Source organism: Cydia pomonella, chromosome 19, assembly GCF_033807575.1.
Source record: "Cydia pomonella isolate Wapato2018A chromosome 19, ilCydPomo1, whole genome shotgun sequence".
Lineage (NCBI taxonomy): Eukaryota > Metazoa > Arthropoda > Insecta > Lepidoptera > Tortricidae > Cydia > Cydia pomonella.
The window spans coordinates 2,659,273-2,686,340 of NC_084721.1; the positions used below are offsets into that span (position 1 = coordinate 2,659,273).

General features: G+C 34.7%; 1 protein-coding gene and 1 long non-coding RNA gene across 7 annotated transcripts in view; one reads left to right on the top strand and one right to left on the bottom strand.

The window, feature by feature from the left end:
- LOC133528681 (sodium/calcium exchanger 3) overlaps window positions 1-27,068 on the top strand; it is a 263,871-nt gene that overhangs the window by 188,850 nt on the left and 47,953 nt on the right. For 3 of the 6 annotated variants that reach the window (XM_061866147.1, XM_061866148.1, XM_061866152.1), the window contains exons 2-3: window positions 4,502-4,593; window positions 7,093-7,152. In XM_061866147.1, coding sequence (XP_061722131.1) covers window positions 4,502-4,593; window positions 7,093-7,152 — 152 coding nt within the window. The remainder of the gene's footprint in view (window positions 1-4,501; window positions 4,594-7,092; window positions 7,153-27,068) is intronic. The other 3 variants (XM_061866151.1, XM_061866149.1, XM_061866150.1) reach the window with 2 other exon arrangements.
- LOC133528693 (uncharacterized) overlaps window positions 1-27,068 on the bottom strand; it is a 204,025-nt gene that overhangs the window by 27,639 nt on the left and 149,318 nt on the right. The gene's annotated exons all lie outside the window — the stretch shown is intronic.

The window sequence follows — 27,068 nt, forward strand, 5'->3', positions numbered from 1 at the left end:
TTTCTAATCGCAGTATATAGCACTTCTCGGAACTCCGTAGCTGATTACGATCGCAACGAATGCCTGACAATCGAGCACAGGTCCGTCCTCTAAGCGCGCTCCGCGCGGACTGAGAGCGGGGCGTCGCTGCTGCGTGATTTATACGTGTTTTAAAAAAATATAAATTTACGGCAATGTAGGTCCCATAGTTACGATTTTTTTTTTATAGGTTAACATAAAGTTACAGTTTGCTATAATATTATTTTTAAAGCAAAATATGCGTACAATTTGCGGAAATAAAATATAATAAAACCCTGTTTTCGCCAAAAAAATGAAGAAAACTCGGAAGGTATTTTATCAGTTTTTTCAAATGAATCTTCGATTGTTAATCATTCCAGCCCCTCGTACGAGATATGTTGAATCAAATTGTAGTCATTCATGTACCAAATGATTCTTGTTTATAGCAAAATTGAGAACCGAAACGCCACATCTCACTGCAAAATTTGGAAAAGACTCCCAAAAAACCTCATTAAAAAAGAGGTTTAAAAGAGAAAATGAAAATTTGAACTGTTGGAGCCCCTAGTTTAGGAAACGATTATTTAAGTACGTTATCAGTTTTTGAATAAATACTAATAGTTACGTCGTAATCTTGAATGAAAAAGGAAGCATTTTACAAAATACGCTCGTCTGTAGGAATAAGGACTCTTAATATAAACTATTAACAAAAAGATATCCCATAAGCTTATTTCTTAGCTACTTTACCCACAGGTTTGGTCACTATATGCATAAGACGCTAGTCTTAGGAAACCACGTCTCAGTACCTTAGTTCAGTTGCACGGAACGGGTGAGCGGGTTAACGAAAAATGCGGACGCGTGCGACGGATTTTACCTACAATGGCACCCGCGTGCGTTCGCCCGCTCCGGGCACCCGCGCCAGCTAGCTGACGCCCTCACGCTTCTCATTTCATACAGAGGACATTCCCGTGGTCCTTGACTGCTGTCGTCAAGCTCACCATACTTATTAACCTATCGAATGAGCTAATGCTTTTACGGATACTGGAAAGCGATATGTAAATGTACTACATACCTATACGAGGCCTGGATGTTAGTTCATTCATTCATTCATTCATTTCTTTATTTATAAAATAACATTTTACACGTCAACTAGCTAATTACACTTCAATATTATAGCATATTATTAAGATAATTACATTACAATATTTTACAGTTATTATTATCTAATAAATAATTAGGTTTCATTTAAAGTGTTTGTTCAGGGTCGGCAACCGTTATCGACGAATTCCTCGATATTATAACACGCTAAATTGGTTAATAATATTTTTAGTTTGTTTGCAAACAATTTATCGCTCTGTACTTCCAATATTTCTAATGGTATCGAGTTGTATAATTTGGCCCCCATGACGCTGAGGGACTTACGAGATTTAGCGAGTCTACTTCTTGGAATTATTATAAGATTACGTCTGCGAGTGCTCCTGCTATGTGCGTGAGTCGTGTCGTAGTTGTGTAAGTTGGCTCGAGCGTACTTACATGCATTCAAGATGTAAACTGCCGGCAGCGTAGTGAGATGACGATATGAGTTGTGCTGGTGTCCGACTTTAGTACCTACATATAACATGAGTATCACATGATTATCCACCTGGTTTCTTGAGCTTAATAGTCGCTTCCAAACCTCCCCTTATAGCGACCCCATTCCTCACACAAAGTTTACCTTAAGTTCATATTAGCCTCACTGGATCACTGTTCACTCTGAGTACTGATAACGTTGGTCACAATATACCAGAGACACATCATTATTTTAATAACACTATAAGAACGTTCTTGACTTGATCTAAAAGCAAATATCACTGCCGCGTCGATTTGTTCGCACACAACCTCCTTTTTCCTACTGTCGTTCTCATCTACCCTCTCAACTTCCCTCAAAAAATCCCAATAACCTAGAAGCGGTTACTTAACTTAAACGTGACTACTAGCGCCATCTACTCCATGACGTTGGCAAATATTAGCTGGTTCGCAATACGTTCGCGACAACTGCGTCATATAAGGGAGTATTATGATTGTTCATGATACCTTGGCCATGAGAAAACGTCGTCAATGAAGAAGAGATACACTTGGTGGTCAGTGACAATCTTTTACATAATGTATGAAAATAATCACGTGACGAATCCTGATATTTTTTTTTAGATTGGCGTTTTCAATAAAATATTGTCATATTGGCTACGGATCATGGTTACGCCTAACTTCGATCCGCCAAATACACGTCTGAGAATAATGTCCCAGCGCTGTGACGTGTGACCCTTATGAGGAGAACTTAAAGCGATTTACGTTGGGAAAAACGGCCCAGAGAGACGATGGTTAGTAATAACTTTGTAAGGAGTTTAGGCGTATTAGAGAGATACTGGGCGTTTATATAGGGTCTTACCGAATATAAGTTGCCCTCTTAGAGTGACAGTTTATTGTAATGTTATTGTCATGACATAATAGACGGCTGACGTGATAGATATAATACTCTCTCTCGTATTGGTGGTAATGTACCAACAGCAGCTGCAATTGCCATCCGAAATTGCAGCTGCTGCTTTTTTAGGGTTCCGTAGCCAAATGGCAAAAAACGGAACCCTTATAGATTCGTCATGTCCGTCTGTCTGTCCGATTATGTCACAGCCACTTTTTCCGAAACTATAAGAGCTATACCGTTCAAACTTGGTGAGTAGATGTATTCTATGAACCGCATTAAGATTTTTACACAAAAATAGAAAAAAAAAACAATAAATTTTGGGGGCTCCCCATACTTAGAACTGAAACTCAAAAAATCTTTTTTCATCAAACCCATACGTGTGGGGTATCTATGGATAGGTCTTTAAAAATGATATTGAGATTTCTAATATCATTTTTTTCTAAGCTGAATAGTTTGCGCGAGAGACACTTACAAAGTGGTAAAATGTGTCCCCCCCCCCGTAACTTCTAAAATTACAGAATGAAAAATCTAAAAAAAATATATGATACCATGCAAACTTCCACCGAAAATTGGTTTGAACGAGATCTAGTAAGTAGTTTTTTTAAATACGTCATAAAATAAAATATTTATTTTTTTTCATCAATCCCATACTTGTGGGGTATCTATGGATAGGTCTTCAAAAATAATATTTAGGTTCCTAATATCATTTCTTTCTAAACTGAATAGTTTGCACGAGAGACACTTCCAAAGTAAAAAAATGTGTGCCACGGGGGGGGGGGGGGGGGGGGCTGTAACTTCTAAAATAACAGAATAAAAAAATCTAAAAAAAATATATGATATACATTACCATGCAAAAGTCATAAAATAAAAAATATTTTTTTTTCATCAAACCCATACGTGTGGGGTATCTACGGATAGGTCTTCAAAAATGATATGTATGTATGTATGTATGTATATACTTTATTGTACATAGAAATAAAAACACGAAAAACACAGTTACAGAGTAAATTAAATACAACAAAGGCGAACTTATCCCTGTATGGGATCTCTTCCAGTTAACCTTTGAGGAAATGAGTAAAACAGAAGTAACGGTGAATGAATGACAAACACAAACAAAAGTGTACAATCACTGAAATTAATGAAATGCACGTTTTGAATACACATTGATACAAATATACATAGATAGAAAAATAACCATAAAATAATGCATACATATATATATAAATAAAAATAAATAAATATTCAATATATAATATAAATAAATATGAATTCGAACCAGAAAAGTAAAGGAAATTAAAAAAGTAGAAGTACTCCAAAGAACTAGGAAGTCGTAACCAAAGTATCGGAAAGCCACCATTTTTTGAGGTTTTTAATATCATTTTTATTGTAAACTGAATAGTTTGCACGAGAGACACTTCTAAAGTGGTAAAATATGTGTCCTAAGTGGTAAAATGTTGAACGAGATCTAGTAAGTAGATTTTTTTTAATACGTCATAAATGGTACGGAACCCTTCATGCGCGAGTCCGACTCGCACTTGGCCGCTTTTTAATGTTTGTAATTTGTAAAATAATGTAAATGTTAGTTTAAAATGTGTACCTTGTGTACCTACTTTGACGATCTCATTATGTGTGCATATTTTTGTTTGTATTAATGAAAATTGTGTATTGCTATTGAGAAATAAATAAATCTGAATCTGAAAGTAACCTGTAGAAGAGGCCTACAATCAGCATTGGGTAAGAACGGGATGAAGAAGATGAATAGGAAAGTTATATAAAAACACGTTTATAATTATAGGCTATTGAAACTCTAGGTCCATGGGATCCCGACGAGCACAAGTTTTAGCAGAAATCGCGAAGCGCCTGCTGGACGTAACTGGTGACCGAAGAGCTGGCTATCAGTATTACGATACAATGAGGAAATGCCGCCAGCATCCTTGGTACAATGCCTCAAGGGTCTATTTTAGATTTAAGCTAGTGAGAGTAATCCTCTTTATATATTGTTATTATAGCTTGATTTTGCATCTAAAATACTTTTTTCTTTTGTTTCAGAAAGTTCATACCACTGCACATCATAGAAGAGGACAGTTACGAAAAAGATGTGCTCTTCTACGTCAACCTGGGCAACCCGGAGTTGATCGGTGGTATGTAATGTAACATTAACATAAATAAATGTAACTTAAGGTAAAAATTAAAGAACATCACATCACATAACATCATAACATCACATTTATTACCGTGATGCCCGTTATTTTTGACAAAAAAGTGCATAAATTAGTAACGCGTTCCGTTTTTTTTCGTTTTGTACGGAACTAAGTCTTAGGCCCCATACGCACTATGCGGCCAGCCGCGTGCGGTTGCGGCGGACCGTTTAGTGCGTTCAGTATTTATGGTTGCGGTTTCATACATTCTTAACCGTCATGCGGCTGTCCGCACGCGGCTAGCCGCTTAGTGCGTACGTAGCCTTAGAGAGCGAAAAAAATGGGTTGTTGCTAAAATTCTAAAAGGAAGACTTTTTTTAATTGGCAGATATTATTTTTTTAATGCTGTCAACAAGAATGGATCACAAACTTAGGTAAATTGGTAACAAATTGAAAATGGACGAATGTGATCGAAACTTATGACTGAAATTTTTTTTTTTTTAGTAGATAAATATCACGCCAAAAAAGACTGTTTGCGTGGAAAAATCCTTCTTTTCAATACTTAATAGACATTGATGTTAACTGATTTTTATGATTAAAAGTCTATAAAACTATCATGTGTTCTCAACAGGAAACTAAAACGATATCACAGTCACAAGTTTCGAACGCCGTTCCATTTTCAAACTCTGCAAACGGCCCAATACTGACAACCTAACGATAACAGCGCTCGCAAGTTAACCAACATACTCGTGCCAACTCACGAACTTTGCCAACATACAAAACTTAGACCGTTGGCCCGTGAGACTTCCAACTAACTTACGGAGAGTCGCATCTCCCTTTTCCGTTTTAACATATAGGGTGATTCAGGAGATGTGACCAGGATCAATCTTATAGGGACCGTGCGCGTTGGAGGGTCTGCCATATTGTGGCCTGAATGAGAACTATAAACTGTACATTGACACTTCACGCCAAAGTAAGTGCTGCCCTCTACAGTTCACGTACGTTTTCTTATGCATTGTAGGTCATGCCATCTTGTGGGCTATACTGAAAGCGTAAACTTGACATTTACACTTCGCACCACTAAATACGGGGCTCCTGTGCTGCCCCGTACAGTTTATGTACGTTCTCTATGCATTCAGTAAATGTTAATGGATCGTGCGTCATCGTTTTTACGTAGAGCAACCAAACCCTTTTCCTGATTTTATATTTATATATTTTTAAGTAATAGTTTACTTCTCTACATTCATGGTCACCCTACAACAAATAAATAAAAATAAAGATAAAATTTCAGCCAGTAGAAAACGGCGTATACCTCTCGACACCCCTGAGCCGCTCACACCGGTGCGGTGTTGCTCCTGGGGGCTGATTTTTGAATTTCGAGCGCTCGAATTCGTCACTCGAAAATCTGTGGAAAACGGCGAGTTCATATTTTAGAAATACGAGCAATAGAAATTGGGAATCTAGTGGTATTGACTACTCGATTTCTATTATATTAGTAGAATTTAAATGCCACGAAATCGAGCACTCGAAATTCAAAAATCGGCCCCCAGGTCGTCTTTACGACGTCAGTTTCAGGGGTCCATCTAGTGGGCGGCAAGTCAACGCCTGCCTCAATAACTAGTTAAAACATTGCGTGAGCTTACTGTGGGACTTAGTCAATTTGTGTAATAAATAATGTCATATAATATTTATTTCAATTTTTTTAAATACTGGTAAGAAATAGTAGGTTATCATTAACTGAATGTATAAGTTTGATCCAGCTCACGTTTCCCGAATCATCCTGTATCCCTAATGAGAGGAATCAAGGTTAATTTTCCATTGACCCTGTGAAATATAGAGATGCCTAAAGGAGTTTTCTAATTATTTTGAATTTTTTAATGCATTTTACTAGTTAATTAGTTAATTTTAAGCATGGCAGAGATCCAGTTAGTTTGTGGAGTCGGCAAGTGCATTAACTATGTTTATTTGTTGCTCGGTGAAAATGATAATACCATGTTTTGGGTATCTAAGTAAAGTTAAACTAATCCTGAACCGACAAAGTGTAACGGTGCCATTAACTTTAATGTTCTTAGAAAATATGACGTTTAGGGTCGGCCGTCCATCAGTTAGCCACTGGTACACACCTAACCTCCTACCTCGCGAATATCTAGCGAACAGTGTAACTGCAAAGTTATATGTAGGTATATAGTTAGTCTTATTTGAAATTAAATATTTTAAATGCATTTCAAGGAAGAAATAAAACAATGATTTCTGTCTTTCTGATGGCTAATTGCTAATGTTTAAAAAAAAGATGACTAAAATTATTAATTAAAGACGCACGCATGAACAAGACTAATCAATCTTAAAAATATATTTTATCCAATCATTTTGACCGAGCAGTAATTTGACATTACTAAACATGTTTTCATAGCGTTTGGTAAAACATAGTCGATGCATTTGACCCATTAGCTTTTAAATTGGCTTTAATCCTAGTTTATGCATGAATTAATTTTGTCCCGGCAGAAGTATTTGAAACATTCCTGCCTGATGCATCGGCTACTGTCTCAGTAGCGTTTGAGCCTGGTAAGTTGTGTTGTGGAATGGGTTACGCTTGGTAATAACTATTTAACTAAGAGCTATTAGATATACAGAACTATTTAGATAAGAGCGTTTCTTTAAAAAATGCCACTTTCATTAATTTTACATTTTTTCATAAATTTTGTGTTATTTCTACTCGAATCATGAGCTCTTCCAATCCTAATGGGATAAAAAAATGTCCCAGAGTTTTTTCTAATGTGGGCGGTAACAAAAAGGAATTTTTGATAAATGTATGAATATTTTTCTCCTATAAGGATGAAAAGGGCTCGTAATCCTGACTAGAAATAATACAAACATGGAAGAAGGTCACATAATAAATGGCAAAAAACGCTCATTAATTGACGTGCTTTGATATCGAGGAATTGTTCGGATTAATTCCTGCCGCTTCTATCTGCCAACGGTCTACTGAACATTACCATGTTCACCACATACATGGTTGGCAGTCCTTAACTCTGGGCTTCACCAGAAACCAGCCACGCATAGCTAAGAGTAAACTGTGGAATGAACAGTGGCCTGTTGTATTTACAGACCGATATGACCTTCAAGAAAAGAGCGTATCCCATCTTAGGCCTAAGTCGTTCTCACCCGCCGCCCGCGGCGCGGCGTCTGTACAGTGTGTTCGCAGTTGCGGGTGAGAATCTGAGATCAGCCGAGGCCTTTAAGATCGGTAACAGTGTCCTTGGACGATAGCAATTTCCTAAGAATCACTGAAGGGTGAATACTGATAATTGATCATAGTTCCAGACATCCTTTGGTATCAGAAGTACACATTCTTAAAATTTATAACTTTGTTAATGATAGTATTGATAGTATTTACCAAGCGTAACCTAATTTGTTTTTTTTTTTGGCTACCGTTTTTTATGGATTAGCTTAGAATGTTTTTTTACGTGAATGATTTCACTGTTTGGAGTTAAGTGACTGCACGTGATTTGAACAGTTTCAGTGTTAGCCTATTAATGACTCTCTATGTAAATGATTTTATTTACCTTCTAGTCTATAAAAAAAATAACATAAAAGGTAATTATCAAAAGCACATTGCAATGAACCCCGCACGAGGCACTGTGTCGCGGGATCAAGGTCATCACGAGTTACCGATACACAATACACATAGAAATAAAAATACAAAAAAAAAAATTTACTTCATAAAAATGACTGGCAATTTTCGAACACTACCGCCGTACATACTGTGTGTACGTGCAGAGGCCCATTTCTCGAACGGTATTAGTCTAATATTATTAGTATGTTGTCATGGTAACCCATACAATTTGACAGTTCGTGGACTAATAATATTAGTCTAATACCGTTCGAGAAATGGGCCCCAGCCCATCTAGTAGTGTAAGAACGGGATCTCCAGCCTCTCGGATAACAAACTGGAGCTACCACGCAACCGCCGCATCAGGTATAATTGTTACGCATTATGGCTTGAAAGCTGTCGGTTCGAGTCTCCGCGAACATAGGTACCCAATGCACTGCACAAGCGCGGCAGACCCAATAGTATCCTAAATGCTTTGTTATATTGTACTGCGTGTATTTTACCCACACGTGTAGAAACTTGTGGACAAGCATATTAGTCAGATTACAATAATAGTTTTTTCACAAATAAGATTTTTTTTGTAACAAAACAGTTTATCTTTATGCTAGTCGTAATTTGCGGCTTTTAAAGGCATCATAGAGGGTTTATGATATGTGTGTAGATAAATAAAATAGCAGAAGGAAACTGCTCAAACATCCATGATTCCTAACACATTTATGTGTCTCTTTATGGATGTCAGTATTGTTTTCCGAACGGTTATAAACATAAAAGCAAACCAATCACACTTTCGTGCGACGTATAGTATCAACAAATACTACCAACTTACGAGTATCATTGCTAATGGTAAAGCCATCAAACTATATCGACTTAGTGCAAAATGTTGACGAGTCTGAAGGAGTGACGACTTTCTCAGCAACTTTGTTAAGTTTGTCATGTCACATGTGTTACCGTTAAAAGTTATGTCGTGTTGAGAGCTGGAAATACAAGTTTGGGGGTGGAAGATAAAAATAATGTTTGTTCAACGATTAGACACTCAAACTTTGTCATTAAAGAGGCTTTCTTGATTTGATGGGAAAGTTGTCATGTACGTTTGTGGTATGTACGTTTGTGGTATGTACGTTTGTGGTATGTACGTTTGTATGAAGTTTTGTAATCAGATTAGGTGACTAATTAAAGGTTATGAACAGCATTTTGGTTTTTTCAGACATGAATAATATTTTTTTCATTCAGCGCTAATTACGATACTGTCGTTTTGCCTCTACGAAGCATTTCCACTACATACCGGGAAATCCATGTTGTCGGCTACGATCGTAGCTCAGCGGTGAATGTGAATTCTAGAAACAAATATTAGACCAGACTTATTTTCCTGTCAAAACTGCAATGGGTATTTTTCACTAAATATATAATGAAAAATCTAATTAAATTAAAAAATGTCAGCTTCATTAGTTCTGAAAAAAATAATATAAGACTTGAACATGGACGCTCCGTTTGCTCTGGGTAGAACTTCAAAGAAATTTTATATGGAATATTAAAATGTGATATCGGTTTAATATCTCCTGCTTGGATCCTTCCAAAACGCGATCACGTAAACAATATTCTAATAAAACTCCTAAATCTTTCGCGCAATAAACCCCAAGAATTAAAACCCCTTAAGCCCGAATATGTGATGATTTATAGCATGCACGAACAAGCGATTTTCGACTTTCGCCGATACCCTTTGGTCTACCTAACGCACCATTTTTCCTTGACATTAGATAGTACATGACATAATACAGTCGGGTCCAGATTTCCTATTGCGAGACGAGAGCGGGTGAACTCAGGCAAAACTATGTTAACTATGACCTCAAGCTCTGTTACATTTTGGTCTAGCCTAGTCGGTATTGACCCTGACTACGAACTACGAAGCAGGAGGTGCCGGGTTTGATTCCTGGTATGAACACTTATTTGTGTGTTTATTACGACCGGTCTGGCCTCGTGGGTAGTGACCCTGCCTATGAAGCCGATGGTCCCGGGTTCAAATCCTGGTAAGGGCATTTATTCGTGTGATGAGCATGGATATTTGTTCCCGAGTCATGGGTGTTTTCTATGTATTTAAGTATTTATAAATATTTATATATTATATATATATCGTTGTCTAAGTACCCTCAACACAAGCCTTATTGAGCTTACTGTGGGACTTAGTCAATTTGTGTAATAATGTCCTATGATATTTATTTATTTATTATTATTTATTACGAATATTTATTTTGTCCTTGAGTTATGGATATTATCTATGTATATCGTCGCCCAGTACCAGGCTGGTTTGATCTGAGTAAGATTGTCCTGTCCTCGTATATTTATTTATTATTATTTTATCACAAAGGACAATTTATCAACTAGTCGACAATACTTTTACTCAAAAAATTTAACCCCATATGAGTGAGTCATATGACAATTTTGAATGCCAAAATTTCCTGCTTATTTTAGTTTGAGCACTGAACTTGCCTTGCTAAAAAAATGCCGTATTCATTGATTATTTCAAATATTAACTAAACTAAGCTTTTACTAACAAAATAACTTACTAACTGAGTAACTCGTGACATACAAAGTAATCAATTTTGAATAAGAACTATATTATTATATTTTGTTACTGTCTCAGTGTCGCACAAGCATTTCTTACATGAATATACAGCTTATTTCTTCTAGCTCAATCCGCTTCTCAACATCGATTAGAACACTGTTAATCCGAGGGAGGACCTTGGGAGCACTGACCCAATTCCCTGATCAACCGATAAGCCCCGAACAAGATTCTGACGTATTTCATTTATCATATTGGGCAGGAAATTGATAAAATTCCTTGGCTGTCATTTTCATTCTTTAGCACAGAGCATTTTTATCTGGTACGCCAGTATTAATGTGAATCTGTAATAAATATGCGTGACATATTACTAGATTGTTGTATAAACATACCTATTATGGTCTATACTCACTAGTCCTATACCGGGTGTGGCCTGTAACACGAGTCTCTTCTTCTTCTTTGACATGTCCCGTTATTTGGGGTCGGCCCTCCTCGTTCGAAGGCGCCAGGTTTTTCTGTCCTGGGTTGTCTGCGTGTTGATCTGCGCCCGCTCCATGTCTTTGGTAACGGTTGTCCACCACGTGGTAAGCGGCCTCCCTTTGCAAGTTCTTTTTCTCTGGACACACGAGTGAATAAAGTTAAACATTATACTCCTCAAACGATGACACTTTTGTTTAATAACTTTCAAAGATTATGAAGCCTTTAGACTTCCTATTTTTCATACAAATTAAATATTACCTTTAATTTAAGGTGTCATTAATGTAATTGACGTTGCTTGTCACGCTTTCAACATAACAACAACAACAAAATTCGCAATACATTGCGTCTTAGAATAAACTTTGTGCTAAAAATAAAAAATAAATATTTTAAAATGTCGCTGTAGGGCTAAGATGGTCGGCTCTTTATCATTTGTCACCATGCCTGTCACGTTCTAACAAGTATATAAGTGAGAAAGTGACGGGCATAGTGACAAGCGATAAAAATGGAACCATGCTGCCACTGCTAAACAAATGTTGGTCAGTCGGAGGACTACAGGTTTAATCTTTTGCTCATGTCACATGCTACACCCGGTATATCATGTTCAGATTTTTACTCTTATTTGTTCGTTGATTGGTTTGTATGATTTGTTGTTTTTAACCCCAGGCGCAAAAAGAGGGGTGTTATATGTTTGACGCCAATGTCCGTGTTAGTCTGTGCCATCGTAACTCATAAACGGATGGGCCGATATCGATGCGGTTTTTTACTTGAAAGCGAGTTTCCTTGGGCTCTTAGCTATGCTGGCTACTTAGCAAGCTCCGTTGCCTAAACACGGTTCTCGACTGAAAAGCTCTCTATTATATCACCATTGTTTAAAATACAATTTTAGAACGATGGTTGGTAAAGATCTTTGTGAATTCTACCGTAATTGAAATGCACTTTTTTTTTTTTTTTTTTTTTTTTTTTCTAATACAAATAATTTATTGAAAACAGTATAGTATACAATGTAGTATATATAAAATGTACCAAATATAATATCGTAACATTGTGTGCATCAAATAATACACTTAAGTATTAAGCAAAAGAATACGAACAATGTTAGAAGGTCGATCGATTTCTACTCAAATGTCAGGCATTGGTATGTGCCTACTAATTTAATAATTACTAGAGTTTGCCGATGGTTGCGTCGTACGTATAAAATATTTTCACTAGCTCATATTTTTAGTACATTCTATTGTCTACTGCCAAAAGTCTAGGTTTGTGTTTGTTATTTCAGGTGAATTGGTTTTAAATTTGTAATTATCATGTAACAATTTAAGTAGATTGAATAATTACGCATGACTCATCGCGGCTATCTGCTATTATAAAGACGGTTAGAATAGAATAGAATAGAATTTGTTTTATTCATAAACACACAAACAATAATAGACATACATAAAAGAGAACATAGTGAGAGTAAAGTGTCACGAAATGGCCTCATCTCAGCATGTTGCTGGCGACTTCCAGCGCTGATCTTCCGATGAGAACGGTTGAAAGACGTTCACATTCACCGCTGAGCTACGTTCGTAAAGCTACGTTGTAGCCGATAACATAGGTTTCCTGGTATGTAACCACAACAGAACCCGCCTAGCGGGTCGCTAGCAGTGAATGTGTTAAATTGATCAATGACATTGATCTTAACTGCTGGACAGACGAATTGGGGTGTTAAACTATCCATGTGTAATCGGGGATTAACCTCCGAGCGTTACCCCAGCAAAGTATAAATGGGATTAGTTGCGATATGTGTAAATATCGGCCAATTAGGACCGGCGGCCATTTTGTTTACTTTAACACTTTATTGTTTATTGTTGTTGTAGAATATTTATTTTAGGGATGTGATCATTAATAAAATTAAACTGCTGATTGATTACTTCTAGCCAGAGTCAATTCTAGGCTATGCCGCAGAATTTATTTATTTCAATTTTAATACGCAATATTTACTTAATAAATATTGTACATTAATCTCTATGTTTTAAGTATATTAAGTACACTACATTGTACTACAAATAAATTTGTTTAAGCGGCTGTTTGTGTTGCTTTCATATAAGAGGCTGTCCGAAACATATCGCGCTATTAACTAAAATTACGTCAGTTAAACCGTTGTTTCGGCTTAAATTAGTGTATGTTTGAATTGACCCGTAACAGTTATAATGTTGTGGTTGATTGAGTAATGATCAATAATTGATTATGCTAGTTGAAATTATTTCACTATTTTTATTTCATACAGAAATCACGCAAAAAACGTTATCTTGGTGTTACATTGATAAAAAATATAACGTATTTTTGCGTGATTTCTGTATGAAACAAAGATTTTCTAACAATTTAGCGCAATCGAAAGTAGATAGAAGCGCAAATATTTATGTAGCAATAGTGCGTAATGACTGGATAAAAGGCAACTGTTTTTTGTATGGAAAGCGAACCACCTTAACGCATTCACTGTCAGCGACCCGTCAGGCGGGTTCTCCGTTCGTAATCGCTTTTCACTGCATACGGGTTTTCGGCTCGTAGCGCATAGCACGCACTGGAACTGAATATGATGAACTCAAAATAAGTATATTTATATGTATTATACTCTAACAAACAAACAAAAAACTCTTGGCAAAACTAGCAAGCTTCCGTGACGGTATTTGCCTGAAAGAATTCCCCGTTTAATTTCTTACCTATATTATGAAATAATTTTGAGGGATGTTAGAAGTAATCACGTAGGGCATAAACATTGCCCCGTTTTTTGAGGGTAGAATCGTATATTTATATAAGGTAAAGTCTAAGAAAAAAACGTGTCCCTTAGAATCAGAAACATCCAAAACAGATGGCGCTATACTGCGCCATATGTTTTGCAGTCACTGAATTGTCATATTCGAAGCACGAAATTATCGTAGATTTTACGCATCCTTACTTAATCAATGTATGTTTGTTGCTAGTAATTAATAAAATATCGTCTTAAGTGTTGTGTGTTATCGATTTGAAGCAAATTTTAAATAATACCAAAATATGAAATTTTAATAAGATATTATTTCAATAAAACGGTCCATACATATAAAAAATGTATTTGGTAATTTTCATGTGATTTCTAAGTAATTAATCAAAATTGCGAGCTCTCTCAGTTCTAATAGGTACTATGAGAATAAAATAACAAAAAATTGCCTCATTTATTAAGCTATTTTACGGTTTTTGGTGTTAATTTTAATTCACATATATTTACTCACTTTTTTAAGAACTTAGGTCTCTATTTTCGAGTACTAATAGTACATTCAACAGACGGCTATTCATGTATATCCAAACATTGCATTAAATAATATACTTACAAGAGGTGTTTTACTTGATATTTCGTAATGTAATTTGTAATGTTCATTGTAATCAATTAACTTTCAACGCATCATTTAATTGACAAATAACTATCATATACTTTTTTCTACTCCAGCGCTCTTATTTGTCAATTAAATGATTACTAGAGAGATCAAAATCAACCTCATTAGAAGCGTGGCGCGCGGGTTCCTGGCGGGCCCCCATAATAGTCATAGTCCGAGGCTAAAATGATGCCTTTCACGCGAGTTAAACACTCTACTTTTCATTTCGAATACGAGAAAAGTAAAATACATTTTTTTTTAAACATGACTAAGTATATTTTTTATAGGATCCCTTGATGGTTATTTATGGAATGGGGAGTTAAATACCCGAATAGAAATTGTATAACAAATCCATTTAAAAACAAATTTCAATTGCTTATCTTAAAAAACTGAAAACAAAGTCGTGCCACTTTGTGCACACTTTAGAACAACAATGACCCACTTTCGGAGCACAAGAATGACACGTATCTACCAGAATTTGCCGATTTGCACTCAATGATACCCACAATTTTACAAAAGTTAAACTGGACATGCTACGTTTCGGTTTTGGTCAAGATGGAAATGTTTAATGCATGCACGAATCTCACCAGGAGCGGCATTTGGGTCAAACTTTTGAGACCTTAATCTGATGTGACATTACTCATACTATACAGATTAAAGAGAGTAGAGGTAAGGAGAATAATCTCTCATGGGAAAACTGGAAAAGTGTCCTGCAGGCAGCTGTAAATAATAGTTCGAAATCTCTTCGAGATGTAATGTTTTGAAAAGATGTTTCCTGCCGAGTTTCTTTTTTTTTTATATTATAGGACATTATTACACAAATTGACTAAGTCCCACAGTAAGCTCAATAAGGCTTGTGTTGAGGGTACTTAGACAACGATATATATAATATATAAATATTTATAAATACTTAAATACATAGAAAACACCCATGACTCAGGAACAAATATCCATGCTCATCACACAAATACATGCCCTTACCAGGATTTGAACCCGGGACCATCAGCTTCGTAGGCAGGGTCACTACCCACTAGGCCAAACCGGTCGTCGAGTTTCTTGCCGGTCCATATTGGGATACCCTCCTCCAATGAGGGGGATTTAAATCTTCTCGAGTCAGAGATGTAGGGTTAGAGCCAGTGTAGCTTTACTTGACGTCCTTAGTACCCATAGTACAAGCTTTGCTTAGTTTGGGGCTAAGTCGATCTGTGTAAGATCGTCCCCAAATATTTATTTATTTATATCTTACAAAATTGATATAGTGTCAAGCTGGTGGAGGGAGAAGTAGCGCTGATTGTCATAAACACAAGTAATTGAAAGATAAAATGAGAGCGGGGAGACATTTGTAGGTATGGAGAACGGAGCTTGCTGCGAACCCTTAATACTCCCAATGACATTTGGTATCATTCCGATATCATATTTTTCTTTTCTCTCTATGGTCGCATTTTTAAAATTTGACAGGTAATATTTTTACATTGTAAATCTGTGGATGCGATTGAGACGCTATGAAAGTAATCAAATAAATATCGAATCAACTTGAGATTTTAAGTTGAAATGCCGCTCTGTTCAAGTACGGCTGAGGTTATTTACATTTGATCACGGGATGGGCAAGTTTGGCACGTGTCCGAAAGGATTTAAGGTTAGCGCACATCTATCAATTCGACACTCGATTTATACGTTTGAGAAAGAGAGAGAGAGATATATATATTATTTATTTGTGAAAACACGGGTACAATGATTGATGTTACAATTCTTACATAGGTCTCGTAGTCTCACCATGCTCTGCCAAAAGTGGCGTACAAATACTAAGTACAGTCGCCATCAGATATATCGGAGGGGGCGAGGTACTCGAAAATTTCGGAGCAGCATTAAGTTTCAATAAATTCGTTACATATGGTGATTTGATTATGGCGAAATTTGATTTAAACTGTGTGATATAGACTTAAAGTATATTTTCCATAAATGCTCCGATGTTTATGATCATCCTGACTGCGTGGCGTTCTGTGCTTTCTGATAATTTTGCCTCGTTATGTGTTCCGAATCTATTGAAAAGTCGCTGCTCTTATATATATGACAAAGTGCGTGTTCTGATGTTATTGACCATATCTATTGTAACGAATTTATTGAAAAGTAATGCTGCTCCTAAATATTTGTACCGCGCCCGGTACTATATATTTGATGGTGACTGATACTTTAAACATAAAACATGCATTATAGTAAAATTTACAATTTGTAAATGAAATATTACTTAATCATTAAAAACATAGTCACAAAAAATAGAACATAATTATACTTAAGAAATAAAATGTAAACATTTAATTTTCATCTAAATAATCACTTATATTATAATAAAAAATTTCAATGAATTTTTTTTTTTGAGAGTGGTTGAAGAATTGGTTCATCATTTTAGCCTTCATTCGCCCATATCTGAGGATAGGCCTCTCTTCGTGCCACTTATCGAATCGGTTATTGTCGGTTATATCCAAGTTTTTTAGTATTTTATGCAAAACGCACTTACTACGTTGCCTCGATAACAAAGCCAATTTGTTTTGACAAATCGTGATCAAAAATAATAAATAAACCAGAAAACATCTTCAAAAATAGATACAGGACTCGTCGTGAAGGAGGCGGTATGACATAAATATTATAGGGAACAAGAATGGTTTTATTAATTTAGTAGTCACATCTTCGACTTGAATTACATCCCAAGTAAAATAAATGCGTTGTAAAAATGATTTTCTACACAGAACTTGGCCCATGATCTTAATTTTTTTGTCGGCGAAGTCAACAACAACGCATATACTCGTACATTATATTGAACTTGGCTCTAATTATCATTTATGTTTTGATGGGAATATATATATAGCATAATAGCGGAAACCGTAGCTAGACATCACTTACGATGAATTTTGCGCGCACATGACGCAATAATTAAAATTAACATGAAAATCAAGATTATAGGTTATTTACGACCGAAGCTGATGGTCCCGGGTTCAAATCCTGGTAAGGGCATTTATTCGTGTGATGAACATGGATATTTGTTCCTGAGTCATGGGTGTTTTCTATGTATTTAAGTATTTATAAATATTTATATATTATATATATCGTTGTCTAACTACCCTCAACACAAGCCTTATTGAGCTTACTGTGGGACTTAGTCAATTTGTGTAATAATTAATGTCCTATAATATTTATTTATTTATTATTTTATAGGTACCACATGCCAGGAGTGCGTTATGTGGGCGATAATCTTTAGCGTGAAGTGTATACGGAACGTTTTGAAATGTTTCTGTGAAAAGGTTTCTTAATGGTATGAAAGCGTGCACTGGAGAGCAGAAATGCAAGGAAGATACACTTATAAACAACATACCGGCATTTTGAATGCTTTGGACTTTTATAGTATTTTAATTTTTTAAATATGTTTTGCTTATCTACACAGTTTTCTATTTAGTCAAACTCCATTGGAAAATAGCGACATAAGGTACCTTTACCCGTGGAATGTCACATATAAATTTCATAAACTCAAAACTAAACACAATATATCGACAAAACGGCGTGGTTCCGTTGAACCGTCGGGTTGTGTGTCGGATTCTGCAGTTTGCCCCGAAACCTCCGAAACACCCTTAGATATACTATAAAGAGAAATGACATCGGTAAAGTCGACCACAAAATGGATTTTTCTTCTATGTATATAGGACGTGTCCTATTACGACGGGACATTGATATATTTGCCCTTATCTTCTAAGTACATCTGGCCCTGGCCTAGTACTTAGAATGCCGATTCTAATATAAAAATTTGTTAATTCAATTTTATATTTTATTCACAAATAAGCTTACAGTCTAATAAACCAAGGCGCTTATAAGTAATGTTATTATCTCCTTTATTTATCTTTTTTTCTCAGATTAGGCTTTTTACAATATGTATATAACAGTAAAATATAAAAACACTTACAAAACAATACAAAAGATATAAACACATTATAAAAACCTAACCTAGGGTGCCGCTAGCAGCGGGCAGGGCCCAAGCTGCCGGTGGTCAGGGCCGCAGAGAGAGGAACCGCCGGACTATCCGCGTCGTGTCCAAAATCATTAATTAATGTTATTATTTTATTATACATGTTAATGTCACACTCACACTATGAGAATTACATGTCAACGTTACAAAAACAAAAAGAAATTCAATCGAAATTATTTTGAGACAATTTGTTGTATATGAACATTTAAATTTTGTGTCATTTCTGGTTTTCGCTCCAAATTTCTATAATAATACAAAAATCGAAAAAAGTCAAACGTAGCTATGGTTAATTATACATCGAATTATGTAAAAATGTTTTCCAAAATGTCAATATCCAGTGAGTAAAATGGACTATGTTTGTATGGAGAATCAGCCGTCCTCTTTGCTCTTAAGGGGAAATATTAGTTGCGCCCTTTTTCAGATTGAAGAAATTTACACTAACCACTGGCCAGGAGAAACTTATAAAAATTTGCCGTAATTTTTATGTTTCTAATTTATTTATATTTTTTTTTATTATGTTTTTTGCATTTTACACACACTGCAGCTCCGCCAAAAATCCGACATAAAAATCGAGATTATGCTCTCGACATTTTCCTCCTCCAAAACTCAACCAATCGCAACGAAATTTTGAAAACAAAATGAGAAATAAATTATCTGTGTGTAACCGTTTAGGTTTTTTCGTAAATTGTTGCCAATTTTGTATGCTAGGCTGTTTGAAGTAACCTAGTTCATGTAAGGCCAAAACGCAAAGAGGAAAATGACGAGAACATTTGTATAGAAAAATTACGACTAATCTCTCCTCTTAATCGACTTGGTGATTGGCGCGCATATCACGCACTAATTTCACTAAATTTCACATGCACCATTCAGCATGAGCGATCTTCAAGGTCTTATTAAATTAAAATCAAAACCATATCAAGTTATTAATTCAGAATAGTGCTCCTACTCAGAGGGCCTGCCGCGAACCCCGTTCGACGTGTTGTTCCCCGACAGAGGCAACATGTCGAACGTGGTTTGCAGTAGGCCCTCAGATTGTGGGGTGGAAAATTGACAAATAGAATCCCTTACAAACTGAATGAATTTCCTTTTATTATTGATTTTATATTATTTTTTATCGTCCCTTCTCTGTTATCTCGCTACGCAGGGTGGACGTTGTTGAATGTCGAGATTTTTAAAGCTTTTTATTTTTATTCCTTTGTGTCAATTTCTATTGTTAAGGGCTTATGATTTAAACACGGTGCTTGGAAATATACCAATAGTATTTGAGCCAATAAAGTAAGATTTATTTTTTATTTTTAAAAATAATCTGTCAACAAAAGCACCTTAATACTAAGTCTAACAAATTGAAAAAAAAACTGAAAAATAACTTGTATTTTGTATGTTTTGTTACATAAAATGATAGAAATATTATTTATTTCTCACCGATATTAAATTAAATTAAGATTGTAAAGTTTCATATATTTTCGATAAAAATTGCAGTAGTAATAAGGATGCAACTGAAAGAAATAGGATTGACTTCAAGATTTCACTTACTTAAATTAAAATAGATTTTCAGAAAAACCATATCATTGCTCGTATTTTGTAGATTTTTATATATTTTTTTCTACTCGCATTTAATATAAAATATGGTTCAGAGTAACTGAGTTTTATAATATTTTGCGGGAGAAGGAACCTTAAGCATATAAATTAAATCATGGTAGACAACAGTCGGCCTTATGTTTAGGTGGCCATGTTTACAAACATTGTATTTTATAAAAATAAAAAATAAAAGATTTTAGGTACAGGAAAGTCGGTATGTAACTAAAACTTCGCTTTTCGTACAAGCCGCATGAATTCAATTTATTGCGGTTTTCTATCGGTCGACGAATATTTCATAAAATCGTTCTCTGTCGTTCAAAATTGAAAAGGTTGACCGTTACTGTGAGCAAGACGAGTAGACAAAAATGCTTGTAAAAAATTGAACGTTGTTGATAATAATACCGTAACTCGGGCTTTGTTAGATCTGGGGCCCATTTCTCGAACGGTATTAGACTAATATTATTAGTCCACGAACTTTCAAGTAGTAAGGGTTACCATGGCAACACACCGGTTAAACCGTTAACCCAGTGTCAAATTGTACTGGTAACCTTGGTAACCCCTGGTTAGTGATTGGTGCAAGTGGCCCTTATAATATTAGAGTAATACCGTTCGAGAAATGGGCCTTTGCAGGCCTGGAGTGTATATTCGGGTTTCAGACTATCTCCATACTTTGATCAGTGGTCTAAGCGTGAAGAGGTTACAGATAGACAGACAGACCTATCTCATTTATAAATTACTATAAATATTAACTGGCGATAATTTTCAATGCTTCTTCTTCTTCAGCGTGAATATGTCACATATCCGTATCCATGGCTATACATATATCCATATCCATTGAGATACCCTCCTCCAATTGAGGGGGGATTTAAATCTTCTCCGGTCAGAGGAGTAGGGTTAGAGCCGGTGTAGCTTTATTTGACGTTCATAAGTGCATTGTAATATGCCTACTTGAATAATAAACTATCTTTATCTTTAAGGGCTGTCGGCGATCAACATGCGAAAGTCCTCTCTGTGTTTCGCCATTCTACCCAGATTGGTAGCGTCTGCAATACCGGTCGAACTCATAATATTATCGTACCATGATGTTCTGGGTCTTCCTCTACCTCTTTTTCTATATTTGTTCCCTCAATATTTTTTTAGTAATGCATCTGCATATTTTATCTACTCACGATATTCTTAGCATTCTCCTGTATATCCACATTTCAAATGTATTTAATTTGTTGATTAATGATTTATTTAGGGTTCATGCTTCTAATAATCTACTCCATACATCCGAATTGGCAATACAATATATTTAACCAGACTCCAAGGTTCAAATTTTTATTTATGTTTATGTATAGTTTCTTCATTTTTATAAAGGCACTCCGGGACATTTATATTCTTATGCGGATCTCAATTTTTCGGTCCCATTTCTCATTGAGCCAGCATCCCAAGTCACTTATATTTGATGACCCTTATTTCCACTGGTTTGCCTTTTATATTCAGGGGTTCATCATTTTCATGTTTTGTACTAATTATCATGTTAGTCTTAGATATGTTAATTTTTAATACGTATTGGTCAAATTTTGAGTAAAAACTTATTCATATTATTAGCTATTATTTCTCTGTTGTCTGTGTATCTTAAATTGTTTATGATTGTACCATTAACGTTGATTCCTATGTCTACTTCTTTTTGAAATATAAATACTGAGTATAAATTTGACTTTGAATACCGTGTTTTAATTATATCTTACTGCTAGCCAATTACCTATTGCTTTAGCCGATGTTTACTTATGTGAAAGATGACAGCCAGCAGTTTTTCTACTCGATGGTATTAAATACTCCAATTTTTATTATTATTATAATGTAGTGTAAATTATAATCAAATATCAAATATCAAACATTTATTCAGCAAATAGGCCACAGGGGCACTTTTACATGTCCATTTTTACAAACAATAAATTAAAAAAAAAAACAATTACAAATATCGAATCTATGAAATAATAAATACTTTATTAGAGATGTATACTGTCTCTAAATGTCAAATTACACAAAAAAAAACTATGATAAAAAAATAAAACCATAAAATACTAAAATTCTTTAGAGATGTATAAGTCTCTAAGTGTCAGAGATAAAATATAAAAATATAATAATAAGTATATTGTATTCCTATGAAATACCACCAAATTATTATTTATACATTCGAATTTTTTATTTAAATTACCTGTAAAATTTCCAAAGCAAACAATACCATTTGGACTTCACGAGCTAAATAAACAAAAAATAATCTCACAATTCGCGTTCAAACAAAAGCTTTTCAAATGTTTTCTTTCAGACCTTTACACAAAAGTCTTATTTACCTTCGCCTCGTCTTATAAATAATTCAACGTGGAGCTTGGACAGAGAATTGACACTAGGAGTGGAATTCTAAACGCTACTTGAGCATGAGCGAATTGATAACTGTAGTGAACTAGGTTGAGCTTTTGATAAGGAAGACTAAGGAAATTTGATCATTGGCCCCTTATTTAAAATGTAAGTATCGTATAACCCATCTATAGTCTGACACTACAAGTATGGTTCATATGTTTCACGCTTAATTTAGTATCAATACCATTATTATTTAATATTTTCTAGGTGTAAGTTTTCCACTATGTATGAAATTACATTGCCTTTGAACTAAACAAGTAAATCAAATAATTGTCACACCTAATCTGTAGTTTATTTCGGACCCAAATTTTCCGGAGCTTTTGAACTAGAAATGAGTGGCTTTACTATAGTTATACATATATTTGAGAGAACATTTTAAAGTACCTACCTGTACTAAAATACATATGTATACAAATCAGAAGTTACCTTTAATCAATTATACCACAGAATATTCATTTAGTTATACGTAGTTATATAACATAGTTCATTGAAGAGATCAAAATAAATAGATATCTTTTACGAGATTACGTTTTTTTAAAAATACTTTAGAAGCATTCGAGTTTTAACTGAGGTTTTATTATTATTTTTGAGTAGTGGCCCTAAAGAACTTGAGTTTTACTGAACTTGAGGAATACTAAATAACCTAAAAATAAACGTTTTATTCGCATTAACGCATTAAAAAGGTTATGGTATCATTTGATGAATAGAAATACACTTTACACATCATATTATAACCTATAAAACTTAAAATCTAAATCTAAAATAAATAAAACTAATCTTAAAATAAATAATTAAAAACTATCCCCCTGCGGCATGGTGCCGTAGATGCTGGCAGCATTTCCTCCTAATAATTATATATTTCAAAATAAGTTATCGCATTATCGTAAGGACTTCAAATGTTCGAACCTTCACCAAAATCTCTCTCATACATTAGACTCATAACAGATCTTGAGGTCAAGTAACACCAGTTTATTCAACACCCAACTTTCCCGGCCTTACTCAAGCCAATCAGAATTGAAACCTGACGTTACACAAATTGAGATAAATGTCGGGATTCCCATAACGCGATATGACTAGTCTGATGTCTTATTCAGTATTCACATTATTAAAGGAAGACACACTGCTCCGTACTTACTTACGTGAGACGATATTATTTATTTATTGTAATTTCTTAACATTCTTTTAAGGTGAATTCTTGTGACATACTAATTAAGGGGCTCCTCGCGGTTTACATCGATTTTTGATTAGTTTTGAGTCGTTACTCCATTTGCACTAAAGATAGAATTCTAAGACAAACGACTATCGGTTTTATCTCCATTATAGTCTGTCGGATTTTGAAAGAAATGAACACTTTTTTTTTAAATATTGTCAAAAAAAAACATTTTTTTGTTACCAATATTGCTGTGAAGGATTGTACATGTACGAAATCAAAACATTTGGATTCGTCTTCGACGTCTCTAAAAACTGGTCAGAGATTTTAATTTTAAACTAATTAACACAAAAGTTATGGCCAGTAAACCAGTTTTTTGGCCTTAAATTGTTGAACTTTGATGCCAAATAAAGCAGAAAAAAGTGAACTTTGAAGTAAATACCTACCTATGTGAGACTATACTGCTACAACCATTGCTGTTAATATCTTAATTCTGAATCCCTTAGTTTTCTAATGTTTTTTGAGATAAGCTACAGAAAACTAAGGGATTCAGATCTAATGTCATTGGCGTTAGGGACCCCCTTAAGATCATACCTATATATCATAACTTAGAAATTTATATTTTTAAAAGCCAATCTTCCCGTAAACAGTATAGTTCCTGTCATCCATAGATTTGTCAAATCTAACCTTTATTAACATGCCAATATGAGTCAAGGCGCGCGTCTTCGTGAATGACACGATCTTTATACTCGTACCCACAAAGACCGCCCTAACTCACTGTTAGAAAAATGTTTTTCCCGTCTATTCTCGGCTGTTTGTATTTTTACGTAGAATATTTTCGATTCGGATCTGTACGCCAATTTCGCCTGAATTTGTCTGCTGTTCTAACTTTTACCTAGTTTCCAGCTTTTTGTACATTTTCCATGGATTTCGGATGAAAAACCAAATGGAAAGAGATTTGACCGAAATAATAAAACCGAAGCTTTGAAATTGCACTGTCTTGTGTGAAAAAATTGTGTGTATTTTAGCGAAATGTATTTTAATTTGGATCAGAAACGTTCGGAAAAACTAATGAGGACATTTTTTATACTACGTTGGTGAAAAACAAGCATACGGCCCGCAGGATGGTAAGCAGTCTCCGTAACCTATGTACGCCTGTAACTCCAGAGTTTGCCTGCAGGTGGCCGACCCTAACACTTCACATCTTCGTTGAGTTCTGACAACCTTACTCACTGGCAGAAACACAACACAGAGTCCTCTGACAATTATATTTTATTTATAACTTTCAACATATACATTTTAAGAATTAGGTTTTATGCTGAAAAATGATAAAGTACGATACTCAAAAAAAATTATACCCATTTAATTTCAGTATCAATGTGTTGCACATATGTAGTCGCAAGAATATTAACACTTTCGCTGCCGGGCGACCCGTTTCCAGTACAAAATGAAAACACATACGTGTTCTTGGCAGTGGCGACAGCTTTTCATATTAACCCCCGACAAATTAACAGGAAAGGGGATTCTCCATATAAATGTAGTACCCGTTTTCCACTCTTATATTTTTACATAATTTGATGTTTGTTTGTTTTTTGTTGTTTGTTTGTTTGTTTGTTTGACTGTTTTCGATTTAGTTTGTTATTATAAAAATTAGGAGCTAAAACAGATTTCATACAAATCAAGGATTTCAAAGGTTAGCTGGAAGAGATCCCTTTTAGGGATAAGTACGCCTTTGTACTCATTTTTTTTTGTTTAGTTTTGTCTGTTTTATGTTAACCTGTTTATCAATAAAGTGACATACATACATGCATTTTTAAATGCTCCTAACTCTTATAATAGGTAATAAAAAATTAGGAAAAAATCAGACGTAGAGGGGCATAACTGTGGTGGTGTCAAAATATTTTGAATAACCAGAGAGGAAAATGAGGACTACGTTTGTATGAAAAGGTGATTCACGCGGGTCCTCTACTTTCGTCTTAAGACGGGTTTTGTATCTATATAGAAAACCCCTTTCACAACACAACACGTCACCTTTTTATAACACAACACAGAGGAAAACATTTTTTTCTTCTGCGTACGGTATTCGTCAGGCAAGATATTTGTTATATTTATACCTACGATAGTTTTATCCCTAAGGTCATATTTTTACAATTTAGTCAGGGGTATTTCAATTTCAAATTTAGAATATGTAGCTTCCTAATTCAGTTCAATTCAGTTCATATATGTATTTCAGGTTAAAATATCTTTATAATATTTATTATTTACTTATATTATATTATTTAAGTGTCTATACGTTACCATTATTCAAAATATGAAATTTAAATAAAAAAAATATCATACTTAATTTCAAACTGTAAATTAAAACGAAAATCAAACATTAATATAACATATAAATAAATAATATTATAGGAAATTCTTACACAGATAGACTATGTCCCACGGTAAGCTCAAGAAAGCTTGTGTTGTGGGTACACAGAGAACGATCTTAATATACAAATACGTAAATACATACATAGAAAACACCCATGACTCAGGAACAAATATCTGTGCTCATCACAAAAATACATGCCCTTACCGGGATTAACCCAGGACCATCGGCTTCATAGGCAGCCTCACTAACCATTAGGCCAGAGCGGTCGTCAAATTACTAGATATGTATCTTTTCTTTTATCCTTATCTAACAATCTTATAAGATATAGAAACTTGTTAGGTACTACTTGAATTAGTATTTAAGGTACCTATTAAGTAACTATGAAATCTTCCACTTATAGCATTTTACATAAAATACCATTTAATTTTTATGTCATTAATGGGCTAGCACTAGTTTACAACTTCTATTTATACTTATTAATTGTATTCTTTTTCTTTCTCTTTTCTTCTGGCGGCTTCTATTTTCGACAAGTAAGAATTATTTTGTTTTTAGTTTGCTAAATAGATTGCGTTTTTTCTTTTTTTTTGTGTTTTGTGAAGTTTGATTTGTGTTGTGTTGTTTGTGTTTTTGCTTTTTATCTTACTTAAGAGTTAATTGACATTGTATTTTAATTTATAATAATTTTGTAATGAATTATACCTGAATTGAACTTAATGTGACAGTGTATGATTAATACCAAATAAAATCTATCTATCTATCTATACCACGTGATCGTTCATGAAAAAATAGAATACGTTTTTTCACTTCTAAATATATTCCATTCTTCATGGCTTTTAAGTATGTTATTGACACAATAAAAAATGAGGTTTATAAATTTTCCTTTATTTTTAAATTTGCAAAACAAAAAAAAAATCTCGCTCGTTTAATAACC